Below are 15,155 nucleotides of genomic sequence, written 5' to 3' on the forward strand. Positions count from 1 at the left end.
AACTAGGACCTAGACTTACATAGAAATTCCAGTCATAGTGCAAACTCAGTTTTTAAAGCCCAGTAAGCGACCTAATAAAAGTGGTGTCCTGAAATTATCTTTGTCCTGTCCACAAAGATATATCTTATATATTATTTAAGAGTTCTTATCTAATATAGGTTTTATAATAATTATTATTCATTGTTGATGGAATAATTAATTGTTTGTGTATATGCATCTAACTAGAATAGAACCTCTATAAAATAATACTTAATAAAATAATAATCTTAATAAAATTAATGATTTGTCTGGTTAGACCTCAATCAATAAAATAATAAGATAATGACTTTTTTGAAATAATAGTGTAAATATACTAGTCTCGACGAAACTATAAATTAATAGTTCGTAAAATATTCTAAAATTGTTTAGTAAAAAAAAAATTATTTGTTTTTTGTGAAAGACCGCATCGAGAGTTGCTTTACCTTTTTAATCATTTGTTCTCATATTTAACTTTAAATCTATCATTAGTTTTTTTCAAAAAATATTTTTATTACACTTAAGAGTTGAGGCATTATCTTCATGTATTGCAAAAAAATGGTTGTGAATTGTTGTTGTCACTTACAATGCTTTAGTTTTTTTAAAACATATATTTATTGCACTTAAGAGTTGAGTCGTTATCTTCATGTATTTGTTATTGTTACTTACAATGCTTTTTTCTAAGTGATCGGTTCAAAGTGCTACCGGATCATCCTCAAGTTTGACGTCATACATGAATTTTTTAAATTAATATACTATTAATTTATTGATATAATAATATCTCGTTAAATTGATAAAATAGTTTGATCCGGTATTAGGAATTTATTGAGGTTTTCCTGATATATATATTATATATATATATGGCCACCACAGCTAAGAGAAAAAAATATTTTAAACTTTTGATCTTGGCCATTGAAAATCATAAGCTTTTAAATCTTGACCTTTGAAATTCAAAGTCAACTTTCTCAAATTTAAAAGTCAAAAGATAATAAACATGGTAACTATTTAATTGCATATTAATAATACTAATGCTAATTATTCTTAGAAGTTTTGAATTTGTGTACCAAAAAAGAAACACGACAATGATCAGTAACAACATACTCATCAATCACAATTTCATAATTAATTACATTTTACTTAACAATTTATATGACATTTGAGTTTATATCATTAAAAAAAACATAACACTTCTCATTTCAAAGTATCACCATAAATATTTATAATAACATAAAAATATGGGGTTTGCTAAATACAACCCTTAGGGCTGTGTTTAAGGTGCATAAATTGTTTGTACATTTACCTTGAAAATCAGGAGGCAGACTTTTAATATGGAAGGTACAAGTTTTTTTATGCACGTTAAATACAGCCCTTAGGGGCTGTATTTAGCATTTCCCTAAAAAAATATTAATACTTACTCTTTATTTTTTACCTTTCAAAATAAACTAAAAAAGTAAACCTCAGCATAAAAATAAAAGTCATTTATAGACTAATATTAGAAAGTTAATGAATATACAACTCTTTTAGGTTTATATATTGAATAATTTTATTTATTTATTTTTTTAATCACAATATTAATTTAGTACCAGTAGATGTATTTAACTAACATAACTATGTTGTAAACTGTAATTACTTAAACGTATGGTATTTACAATTGAAATTTTGTTTTTATAAAATGTGACCAGTATTTAAGGTATTTAATGTACTTTTATTAAATTTAGAACCATAATAATATTAAAAAAACATGCCTTTTAATTTTAATACCATTTGGAACTTCAAGATAACCTTATTTCTCTATTAATTGGTAATTCCATCTGAAATGAAATACAGGGAAAAGTAAGGATGTTCAATTAACAAACAATAGCTTACTTCAATTTAGAGTTGGTCAATTCTAAACATGAAATGTGAAACCAAAATCAATATCGAAAATCAAGAATCAAAATTGGAAATTATAGATATTACAGATACAATGTATAAATACGGTGCGAAAATATAAATAAGAATCGTATCCCCACAATGCGTAACATGGTTAATAATTTTTCAAAAGATTTAACTTTTTAGTTAAATCAAATTTAAAAATGATGCTTATAAATTTTACATATGAAATCGGGTGAGGGTGACGATGGTCCACTTCACCAAAGATCGACTTTAAAATTTCCAATGCACGGATGAATAACTTTATATAGAACAAAAGCTAAAATAAATATGTTTATAATTATTTACATAATTATAACAGGTTTAGGTTAACTGATTTGGATTAACGGGTTGAAAATAACCAACCTGAAGCTGACTTGATATCAAAATCGAATTGAAAATCTCAACCTGCTGTCAAACCGAACCCGGCCACCAACACAAAAAAATTGGGTTTGCATTGGGTTAGTGGGTTAATTTCATATCACATGGATTGGTGGGTTGACATGTTAAATGGGTTAGTGAGTTGACCTCAAGTAATATAGATTGGTGGGTTGACGGATTGAATTGAAATCAAAATGAGTTGTGGGTTTTGGATCAAGTAAGTTGATGGATTGACCTATTAAAAAACATTATATAAATTAAATTATATTTAGGTTAACAAATTGACTTATTAAACCAAATGGTCAACCCAACCCTGGCCCACAAAAAGTCAAGTTGGCAGGTTACTAGGTCGAGATTCACAACCCTAACCCAGTTTTCTGAGTCGGTTTCAAATCAAATTTCGGGTAAAGTCAAGTATTGGCAATCTTAATATATATCAAACCGGCTCTATATATCTTATATCAAAAGTTGTGCAAATTTATGACTTTATTTAACATTATACTCGATTTCATAATAAATTTTATTTCTGAATAAAATGCTTATAAATTTACTTGGTAACCCGATCACCGACCGGGTATTGATCTAGTTATTTCATGGGTCGAATGTCCGATATGTAGAATTTTGTAACTATAATTTTGGGAGAAAACTGAAAAATTTGGAGCATTTTGGGCTCACAACACCACCACAACATAATTACCAAGGGTCTTAATTAATAGGATGCATTATTGAACTGGAAATTTCAGCCTATGACTAGGCACATACAATAACAAAAGTAGGTAATTAAAAAGATGCAACTAATTAACACACCCGAGTGACAGAAATGAAAAATCAAGAGGCTAAACTAATTAACCCCAAGACCAGCAAGACAAACAAACAGAAATTAAGAAGCTTTTATTCATTCATTCATGCATCCCATCCCATTGAAAGAAGCTTTCATTATTCGTGCTCAAACCACCTTGACACCTCACCGCCACTTCAAGTTTGAATGTGGTCGGGTTTCAAGAGCGCAAGAGCTTCACCATCGTGCAAATTCTTTGAGTACCTCAGTTTCCTGTAGCCTTGACAATCGATAGGGAGGAACAAGCGAGGGTGATGATCGTCCACAAGGTCTGGTAACGGTTCAAGTATCTCAGCTAGTCCTGTAACGAACGATGTAACCGACACCCGTGACTTTCCATCTTTGCTTACAATCCTGTGCCTAACATTGCGAAATCTTCCATTGCTCCACACCTTCCAATAGTTTACTTACTTAGTTCGTTAGTTCTAATAATATATATTTATAAACATATAGATATATATATATGGTTACCGTTGCCATGTCAGCAATGAGAATAGAAAGGGTGCCGGGCCATGGATCGAAGGGGACGAAGTCGCCAGAGGGGCTCATAGCTTCCATACCACCAACGCCTTCCTCATCATCATGGACGAGGGTGAGGATACCAGAGTCTGTGTGCACCGGCCCACCCAAGCTTCCAAAACTTTGAGGGGTGAAATGGTATTTGTTTATCCTGCTTTTGCATTTCCAATTCTCGAATTCTAGGTTTTCACTTTTCGCCCCTAAGCTTTCACCCATTTTCTTTACGATCTCCCTAGCAACCTGATCTAAAGCTTCAGCATATTTTCTAATCGTCTCTCTGAAACAAAAACACACACACAAAAAAAAATCATATATATACATACATATATATATATTGTATGTGTTTTATGTATACCTTTGCTGAGGCGTGGCATCCAATTGAGAGCAAAAAAGGTCAACACCACGAGTTGACGTTAAGTCCTGCATTCCTATCGCCTCGTACAATGGGTGTTTGGGCGTCGGAGCAGCATATCCATCTTCAGGGACTTCGTGGTCGATGTTCCGGCGCTTGATCTCCTCCGGCAACTCACAAATTGACCGGGCCACCGCCTGCATCTCCAGCATCAGTGTCTTGGGAAGTATTTCATTGAAGTTGACCAGCCTAAAACAGCCCCATTCTTCACACGCAGCTAACAATTTCGATGATTGGTTTGGGAAATCCTGCAGATCGATCACCGGAATACTTGCATCATCGTTAATAATAGTGTTGGCACCCATCTTCTGTTATTGTTTGCTGAAATTAGCCAACAAAGCTATTGGTATTTATAAAGCAAAAGAGTAGGGGAGAGATTGTGGGTGAATACTTGTATCACGTTTTGTGAAGATTGGCTTAAATTAATAGTTTTCAGGCTCCTCGATAGTCTTAACTTATGTTAATATCAAAATAATAGATACATGAAAAACAATAAAACATAAACAAAATAAATTAAAAAAAATAATCTCTTTTATAATAAAAGTAGAAAACATAATGGAACAACTAAACTGAAACGGATGAAAAATAGTAATAACTTTACATTTGAATATCGAATAATAAATAAATACTAACAAAATACCTAAAATAAAATTAAAGTGATATAAAAAAAATCGTTTGTTTTTTAGTTGAGAATTCACTGAATTTGATTTTGTTTATTAAATATAGTAAGAAGAAAAATAATACCGAGTACGAATGAGAATATATAATAAAAATTTAAGTTGTATATATAATAATTTATTAAAAAAGTTTTAAAGATATTATATATCTTTAAAATTTAAAAGATTAGTTGGGATAGAAAAAAATTTATGATAGAATTTTAAATATAATTATCTATTTAATAAACAAATAAAAAATAAAACAATTTTTTTTAAAAAAAACAAAAAGGAGAGAGGTTGTACATAATTAGAAGATAATTTTAAGAAAAAAATAGTTTTAAGGGATGTCAGGTGTACCCTAAATATACTCTTTTTAGTTATAAGAAAAACTGAATTTGATTTGTTTATTGAAATTAAGAATGAGAGAAATAATATGAATGAGAATGATTAATAAAGATTTAGGTTGTATATATAATAATCTATTGGGAGAACTTTAAAGATATTATTTTAAGGATATTATATATCTTTAACTAAAATAAAAAAAGATTTCTTTTGATATGCTAAAATTTATGATTGAGTTTAAAATATAAGTGTCTATTTAATAAGCAAATGAAAAATAATTTGCCTTTCCTGGATGATATCGAATCTCACAATCGTAGTCGCTAAACAACTCTAGCCATCGTCTCTGGCGCATATTAAGATCTTTCTGAGTGAAGATATGCTGAAGGCTCTTATGATCCGTATATATCACACTCTTCGTCCCGTATAGATAGTGTCTCCAACATTTGAGTGCAAAAACGATAGCTCCTAACTCCAAATCGTGTGTCGTGTAATTCTTCTCATGAATCTTCAATTGGCGAGAGGCATATACAATAACCTTGCCTCGTTGCATCAGCACACATCCTAAGCCTTGACCTGACGCGTCGCAATAAAAAATAAAATCTTCGGTTCCTTCTGGAAGACTTAAGACCGGCGCATTACATAGTCTCTCCTTCAAAATTCTGAAAGCTTCTTCCTGTTTCTCTCCCCAATCAAAACTTCTATCTTTGTGGGTCAATAGTGTAAGTGGTTGAGCTATCTTTGAGAAGTTCTCGATAAATCGTCGGTAGTAACCTGCCAATCCAACAAATTGTCTGATCTCTGTCGGTGTCTCTGGCCTCCTCCAATTCTCTACTGCTGCTATCTTACCGGGATCAACCTTTATTCCATCCTTGTCAACTACATGACCCAAAAACTTCACCTCTTCTAACCAAAATTCACATTTCGAGAATTTTCCGTACAACTTTTCAGCTCTCAGAAGTTCTTACGCTTCTCTCAGATGAACTTCATGCTCTTTCTTAGTCTTCGAGTAGATAAGGATATCGTCAATGAAAACTATGATGGACTGATCTAAGTAGGGCTTACATACGCGATTCATCAGGTCCATAAAAACAGCAGGCGCATTTGTTAATCCAAATGGCATCACTAGAAACTCGAAGTGTCCATATCTTGTGCTAAATGCTGTCTTTGGCACGTCTTCTTCACAAACTCTTAGTTGATGGTAGCCTGAACGAAGATCGATTTTCGAGAAGTACTTTGCGCCTTGCAACTGATCGAATAGATCATCAATGCGCGGTAAGGGATATCGATTCTTAACCGTTAACTTGTTTAGCTCACGATAGTCGATGCACATGCGAAAAGATCCGTCTTTCTTCTTAACAAATAATACCGGTGCACCCTAGGGTGAAGAACTTGATCGAATGAAACCCTTGTCTTGTAGCTCTTGTAACTGTGTCGCGAGTTCTTGCATTTCAGAAGGAGCTAAACGGTATGGTGCCTTTGCTACTGGTGTTGCATTAGGTCAGAGGTCAATTCGAAATTCAATTTGTCGAGACGGAGGCAATCCTTGAACGTCATCAGGAAATACATCGGGAAAATCACGGACTATTGGAATATCGGCTAGTTTGATTACTTCGGTTGCCGTGCTCATTAGGTTTCGTCTGTGAGACTCGGGTCGTTCACCTTGGATTTCTAGTATGTCTCCCCCACTTAAGGGTATTTTAAGGATTTTTGCGCGATATACAATGGTAGCATCTACCAGGGATAACCAATCCATCCCCACTATTACATCAAAGCTACCCATTTCAAATGGGACTAAGTCTATATAGTATGAATGAGTATTGAGTGTTAGCACACATTTAGGCACAATTTGGTCAAGTTTAGAGATTCCACCACTAGCTACCTCTATTTCATAACATGCATGAGTACGAATGGATTTCACATTAATAGTGCACACAAAGTTAGTGGAGATAAAGCTGTAGTCGGCACCCGAATCTAATAACACAGTAGCTAGATGATTGTTTAAGAGAAATGTACCCGTGACAACGTTCGGATCGTTAGCAGCTTCCACAGCATTCAAAGCAAAGACTCGGCCCCTGGCCTGCTGGGCTTGGTTAGCTCTTGGTGGGTTTGGTGCTTCAATCTGTAGGGGATTCTGATTGGCTGCGGCTGCGGCGGGTCGCCTAACAATTCTTGGGCAAGCATTGCGGTATTGCTCAGTGCTACTACACTCATAACAAGCTCTTGGATTAACTGGAGGATTTGGTGCTGCAGGAACTCGGGCTGCTCTGCAATCTCTAGCCAAATGCCAAAACTTCTGGCAGTTCCGACAAAATCGACATGGCACTACTGTTGAATGATGATAAGTGCAAGTAGCACACTGAGGGAATTGGCCAACATACGCCTTCTGTCCAGGTTCGAATGCTGCAAACACCTTTCCAACTTTGACCCTCTTATCAGTTCTGAAATCCCTCCTGCTACTGGTTTCACCAAAGTCTCTTTTCTTCTCTGCAGACTTAGACAGTGTTCCAGCCCTAACCAAGTCGTCAGTCATAGCACTAGTCCTTCGTATGGCTTCTTCAATTGAGTAAGGAGGAATGCCAGTCATAGTGTTACGGATCTGAGGAATGAGACCATAAATGTATCTCTCAATCAGCTTCGACTCAGAAGTCACCAAGTGAGGTACCAATCTAGCCAACTCTTGAAACTTGCTAGTATACTCTGCATGACCGGATCCTACCATGGTGTGGTGCCAAAATTCTTGCTCAATCTTTTGCATCTTATTCAGTGGACAAAAGCGGTTCTTCATCATCTCTTTAAACTGATCCCATGGTGTTTCCAAAGTAGCAGTTCTTCCACGGGCTCCTAGCAAGGTGTTCCACCATGACAGTGCATCATCGGTGAATGAACCTCCAGTGAATCTGACTCTCTGATGAGATGGACATTCACTTATGTCCATGACTGCTTCCAATTTCTCCAACCACTTCATAAACACGCCTGCCCCTCCTCTTCCATTATAATCCGGTGGACCACATTTCTTAAACTCGGTGTAACTGCAACCTCTTCTCTCCACAGCATACTCCTCATTCCTGGGAAACCTTCTGGGTCCAGGGTCCACATACACACCTTCCCCAACAAACTCCACTTCGGGGTCAATATTTTCTGGTTCTTGATTCACTTGTTGCGGTGCAACTCTTACTGGTTCAGCTTCAACTTCAGGGCTCTTCGGTTCTGATTCGGAACAGCACCCATTGCGGCAGTCACTTGTTCGATAATAGTAGGCATTGAAGCCGCCAACTGTTCAGCAATGATAGTGGCCAAATCAGGGTTCTCAACGTGACCCATGCCATCACCACGGCCACCACGACCTCTACCATGGCCTCTTCCTTGCTGACCTCCATGACCTCCTCTCGGGTTGCCACGACCACCTCCAGGATTACCACGACCAACGTCATTATCTTGAACTTTGACATTCGGGTTTGCTCTTGTTCGCACCATTTTCCTATATTAGGAAAAGATGGGATTGGCGTTAGAATGAGGAAATAGTCGTTCGTGTCGTCAATTACGCACTCTCAACACACTCATGTTAGTTTTCTAGAATCCTATACATTTATACTTTCATTATCGCATGTAACTCAAGAAATCAAGTATTATATCTGAAGGTGAACATTATCATCATATCAATCATGCAGTACAAAGTAATATTACAATAAGATACTCAATTCATGAAGGATAGTTCGCAAGGTGAATAACATAACCATTTCAATTTAAATTTAATTTTTAAATCCAATTAGCTTTTGACAGCCAAAATGCGGTCCGGATCTAACACCTACATCCGTTGCACTAGCGGTGTATGTATACAGGGTGTACCAACGGCAACCCTCTACACCTCTAGTACATCTAATGCAAGGTCAGTTCACGATACTGATATGCTCCCTAGGTATTGGCAAAGGTATGTATACAGGGTGTACCAGTGGCTAACCCTCCACCCGACCAACACCTATTGAACATGCCAGAGTTGCTACCACACTCTAACCATCTTAGGCACGATCCATGTTTCCATCAAGTCCATAGAAAATATACCACACGCGAAAAGTTGATTTGGCTTTTCTGTGATGATATATCGCCATACTTTCTTGCTAACAACACATCATTTCGCTAACTAATTATCATTATTTAGATTTAATCACATCTCATAGTACGAATACTAATAGCATGAGTACATGTGGCAAGGTAGCATGGTCCTAAGGTCTGCGCATGAATGAATACAATAGCGTGAATATCGCAGATATAGATAAGATCCATAGAGATTGAATGCACACACAATTCCTACCATGCATGCTACGTGCGGTTCCTAAGTTATAGTCTAGGCAAATCCACCTAATTCACTATAACCACGGCTCTGATACCAATCTGTAACACCCCGACTAAGGCGGAAAACTCGGGATGTAAGATAAAGCACACGCGCACATGGATGTTACATAGGAATACTAAATGAGTGCATAGAATAGGCATAAATAGTCGTTACATAGTCAAATAAGCATAAGAGAAGTCATCCCACACATGTTCAATCGAGCATTCAAATAAAGATAAGATAAGTTCCCACGCAGGGGAAACGGTTAGGCGTATTGCCATCAAGCATAAACAAGAGCATGCAAACTTCATAACCTAGCCTGCTGTCTGCTAAAAGTCCCATGCTACCCATCCTAGCCACGATTCGCTTGATTTCCTGAAAGGAATACTTAAATGAGTCAACACAAAAGTTGGTGAGTTCGTAGGTTTGAGTATATAAACAAGTTGTATAAATGAGTTTTATGCCGTCAATAGAATTCAAGTATAAAGTAGTATGTAGTGGTTAGAGACCAACTTGCACATAAGTAAGCGAGCACACACAATCCTCATAAGGACCGGCTAAAATGTATAAAGCGAGCACACACAATCCTCAACAGGACCGGCTAATATGTATAAGCGAGCACACACAATCCTCAACAGGACCGGCTAGTATGTATAAGCGAGCACACATAATCCTCAACAGGACTGGCTGGTATGTCACAAGTAGTTAGTTAGCCAAAGAGTAATAAAAGCAGTTACGGCATATATAAAAGCATATGTAGTATTCCTTTCACCCCAAAACATAAGTAAAGAAAAAGGGGCTATGAAGACTCATAGTGATCCGGTACAAGCGTAGTTTACAAGCACAGAGAACAAGCACAGATATAAATGAGTTATATCTATTTGTATCCAAATACGTCCTCGTGTCAACCTAATCGCAAGTCATTGATCATAAATAAACATATGTATTAGTTCTTGTGATTAATTATTCACTGAGTTGTCCTTGATGAACTGATGATTTGGTCCTTTGAAGATCTTTGAACGTTTTGACTCGAAAAGTGTTTAAATGGACTTTAAGTACTTGAACTGGTCTCGATATGAACGTCTTAGAACTCACACACAAGTGATTACCATGATACAGAGTTGAACGTGTCTTTAGATAATGAACTTTAACTTTAAGAACTCGATTTAGTTGTTTCATAGGACTCGTACTTTAATGATGCAAGATAGAACATGTTCTCGTATATTCAATTTAGGGTTTGCATTATACTCGTTCCTCTAGATCGATTCTTTATTTAGCTTGATGTTAATAAGTAGCCTTTAAGGTGTTTAATCGTATGATAATGATGTTATGAACTTGGTTTGGTGTCAAATGATCATGTATGGTATGTTATAGATCATGTACGTGTTATTTTATGATTGCTCGAAGTCATTTTAAGGTTTAGGTTACAAGATCGTCCCACTAGACAAGTAGCAAGATCGTCCTAGTGTTTCAGCCAGCCAAGATCGTCCCATTTTCATCTCAAGATCATCCTAGCTGCTGCTCCAAGATCGTTTTAGGTTAAGCTTAGTTCAAGATCGTTCCAAGAGAAAGGGAGTCAGGATCGTCCTAGGTGATTGCTTGTCAAGATCGTCCTTCATGCTAGCCTCAAGATCGTCTTACTAATAGCCTCCAGATCGTCCTAGTGTCATCAAGTTGAATCAAGTGCACAAGATCGTTTCAAGATCAAGTGTTTGAGCTAAACCAATCCAAAGGATTGGTTACCCATTAAACGTTCCAACACACCACAACATCACATAAGAACAAACGAGCAAGAACCAAGAATCAAGGATTGCCCAGGACGATCTTGGGCTCAGGATCGTCCCAGGGAGATCGTTTTAGCTGCCAAACAGGCTGAAACTCGAACTTTAATCAACACACTAAGATCTAGATCGATTCCGGGACTTGTTACAACATCAAACTAGTACATGTATACATAATAACACTAACCAATAACACTTTTAACCATTTCAAGACCATCTATAACATGAATAAGGCGTGGCACATCAAGAACAAGTTTTCCCTCATTTTCAAAAATGGGTTTTGTAGATTAAAGCATGTTATGACCCAAATTTGTTCATAAAACGGTTAATAGACACATTTAGACACAAACCCATTAGCTATTAACACGTTTTTCATTCAAAAATTGGACCAAATCATCAAGAACATAAACTTGAAAAAAAGTACACTTTTAATTTGATCAAAAACTCAAAATTTGTTGTTGTTACCTGAAATTTGATTTCAGAAATGTGTTTTGATTATCACAAGGATTCTAGAAGTACAAATGATTTTGGTTTAACAATCCAAAATCAAAAGATGAATTTTGTGTGTGAAAATGGTGGCTGGAAGTGTGTGTTTTTAGAGAGAGAGTGAAGAAAGATGGAGAAGATGATGAATAGTTGTGTTTCTCTCACTAGGGTTCCATTTCCTTCTTTATATACCTTTCCCTTATTAAGTGAACTCCATAAATACAAGGGCCATTTACAAACATTTTGAACTAGAACTTTTATTAACACAAATGCTTACGGCTCGAATTCTAGTAATTTATCGTATTAAATTATAAACTTGTCATTTAAATAAGGGTTTAAGATCAATTTGACCTTCATGTAAACACGTATTTGAAACTAACATATATCATGAACTTAAATTAAATTGAATTGGCTAATCATTCTATGGCGAAATATGACTCCATAAACTTATTTAAAACATTTCTAAGGCGGTTGTTACAACTGTCAAGCTCGGACTTGGCTCTACTTGTTTATACCCCTACTGACAAGTATACTCTCAACCTTCATCTTTAATTATAAGATAGATTTTGAGTCTATCCTCTTAACCACTCGAATATATCGACATTTTTCAGTATATCTAGAGTTAACATTTCACACAACTTTCTCATACTGATAAATCTTTTGTTTTTTTAATCTTTTAACTATATGATGACATTTTAAACTTTATTACTTTAGTAATCAAGATGAACATTATGTATTTATAAATTTAATGAATCGTGTTAAATAGGTAAACTTTATTGTTACTAAAAACTATTTTAAATTCATTTAACCTGAATATGAAATGCGTTCTCATGGTGTTGATGCACGTTGATGTGACAACAGCAACTTAGATTTAATATGTTGTTTAGATTGAGACATTATGTTAATTTATGTCGTATCTATATATGTAATTGATAGATTATGGACTTTATGTTTTGGTAATGATCGATTACATGTTTTGGAGTTGTATATATATATGTGTTATGTATGATGTTTGTTGTGTGATATACAAGTACAAACATAATATGTGTTAGGATTCCTTAAGATGAAACACTTAGGAATATAACCAAGTATTACATCTAACGAAGATAAAGTATATCTTCGTTAGAGGCAAACGAAGATAAACTTCGTTTGGTACAAACGAAGATTAACTTCGTTAGATGGGCTGGCAGCTAAGTTCGTAAGAACAAAGCCCAGCAAGCCCAGTTCGACCTGAAACATATATATACGAACGAATACCCTAAGATTATAGATCTTCGATATACAAGTACTCCAGACACCTAAGTTCGTTCTATAGCTTATAGAAACGAAGATAGCACAATACGGCTGATTATTTACTTGATAATTAGCGATATACCAGTTTACTAATCAAACTAGTTATCTCGTGAGGATTCCGCACTCACGACATAATCATAGACGATCTCGAGAGCGATCTATAGCTATCGAGGGACTTACAAGTGGTATCAGAGCCAATCGATTTCTTATCGAAGGTTCGAGATCGTTTTGTTTGATTCTTTTCTCTGAAAATCAACCTCCCGACACCCTTACTGTCGCTAACTTCGTTTTCTCAAACGAATTTAGCAAACGAAATTAACCACATCTTCGTTTCGAGTTCTTCCAACGTTTTTAGCTTTATTTTCGTTAAGTTCCTTCAAACGAATTTCAAGTTATCTTCGTTACTCTCACCTTACGGATTTTGCTTTATCTTCGTTCTTTCCTTCAAACGAAGATAATTCTATCTTCGTTTCCTCCTGCAAACGAAGTTAATCCTATCTTCGTTTCTCTCATTCAAACGAATTTAAGATCTATCTTCGTTCAGTGCAAAAAAAATTCCGAAATGGCTTCCTCGTCAACCAACACTGCTGTTGCTCAATACCTGAATTCTCTTGTCTATCATGATCATCTCGTTGGACGTACTAATTCTCCACCAAAGTTAGTTTCATTGGCTGACTTTTGGGCGTGGGGAGGTCGATTTGAAGATTATATTCAACGAGAAGATTTGAATATGTGGATTATGATCACTGAAGGATATGAATGGCCAACTCTTACTGTAAACGGTGTTACAACTAATTACAAAGTAGGAGAATTAAAAGGTGAAGAAAAATCCTTGTATGCTGTTGAAGTTAAGGCTCTTTCTACTCTTAGAATGTGCATTCCTCAAGAATTAGTGCACTTGTTTCCTAAACAGGAGTACAAGACTTCCAAGCAACTGTTCGATGCTATTGAAGCTCACTGTGAAGGTGATCCATTATTGAAGCAAAATCGAGTTAAGATGCTTAAGAAACAATTTGATTGCTTTAATGCTACCAAGAACGAACTAGTTGAGGATCTTATCTTGAGATTTCAACATCTTCTTGCTGAGTTAGCCTATTTTGATCTTAAGTATACTCCTACTGAGATAGTGGATAAATTCTTGGATGGTCTGCCGAAAGCTTATAAAGAATTTCGTCATGGATTGCAAGAAAGAGCTGATTATGCATCTCTTCGTATAGATGGTGTTATATCCACATTAAGAAACAGAGAAATGAAGGATAAGGCAAAGGATCTCCAAGACAACTTCACACAAGATCCATCTCTTTATCATGCCACTATGAAGAATCCTACAGCTGATATTAATGCATTCTTTTTGGAGTTGGTTCTTCTGGCACGAAAGAAGGTCCTAATTGTGTTATGGATGGAGATGATTCTGCAGGTTTCATGGCTTCTGATGCTGGTTTCAAGGCTCGAAAGACAAATGAGAATGCCAAGCCTGGAAATATGTCGTTTGGTAACATTTCATCTACTTCTGCTGGTTACAAGTCTATGCCTATGGATATGAAATCTGCTGAGGGAAGGATGAATGTCTTTGCTGCAATGTGTGCTGCACATGAAGCTTTTGTTGCTGGGAGGATCACGGATCCAGCACTCATTGATGAAGATTATGACCAAATAGATCCAGATGATGTTGAAGAAATGGATCTGAAATGGAATTTGGCGATGATCACTAGGAGAGTGCAAAGGTTTATGCAGCGAACAGGTCGACAGCTTATTGGGGGTACTCAGGGCTTTGACAAGTCAAAGGTTAAGTGCTATAATTGTGATGGCTTTGGACATTTTGCCAAAGAATGTCAACGACCAAAGAGAGATGTCAACATTACCCCTACCCGTCAAGATAGAGGTGGTAATCGTCCTTTTAATCAGAATGCAAGTAGAGCTCTCTTGTTGACTGAAGATACTACTGGAAATAGCAATGACAAGGCTATCGTAGCTGCTCAACCTGATGGTTCTTATGTCTGGAATCTTCCACAGGATGAGACTAATAATGCTTATTTGGCCGAAATAGTTGATGATATGGCTCAAATAGCAGATTCTGTTGAGGATTTCTTGGACACCTCAGTTTACCACAGTGATGAGCATCTGTATGAAAATGCTCAAAGCTCGAACTTGGAATCTTCTACTCAGGTATATGACACTGATTCTGAGTCGG

The 15,155-nt window shown here is 36.0% G+C and overlaps 1 protein-coding gene across 1 annotated transcript; it reads right to left on the reverse strand.

Moving 5' to 3' along the window:
* Nucleotides 1–3,000: 3,000 nt before the first annotated feature.
* LOC122589784 (2-oxoglutarate-dependent dioxygenase DAO-like) lies at nt 3,001–4,440 on the reverse strand. Its single transcript, XM_043762106.1, has 3 exons — nt 4,020–4,440; nt 3,617–3,941; nt 3,001–3,537 (listed from the first exon to the last, which is right to left on the reverse strand). Exons 1-3 carry the CDS (start codon nt 4,379–4,381, stop codon nt 3,283–3,285), a joined length of 942 nt encoding a protein of 313 aa, XP_043618041.1. The 5' UTR covers nt 4,382–4,440; the 3' UTR covers nt 3,001–3,282.
* Between the last annotated feature and the right edge of the window lie 10,715 nt (nt 4,441–15,155).

This window comes from Erigeron canadensis, chromosome 2 (assembly GCF_010389155.1).
Source record: "Erigeron canadensis isolate Cc75 chromosome 2, C_canadensis_v1, whole genome shotgun sequence".
Lineage (NCBI taxonomy): Eukaryota > Viridiplantae > Streptophyta > Magnoliopsida > Asterales > Asteraceae > Erigeron > Erigeron canadensis.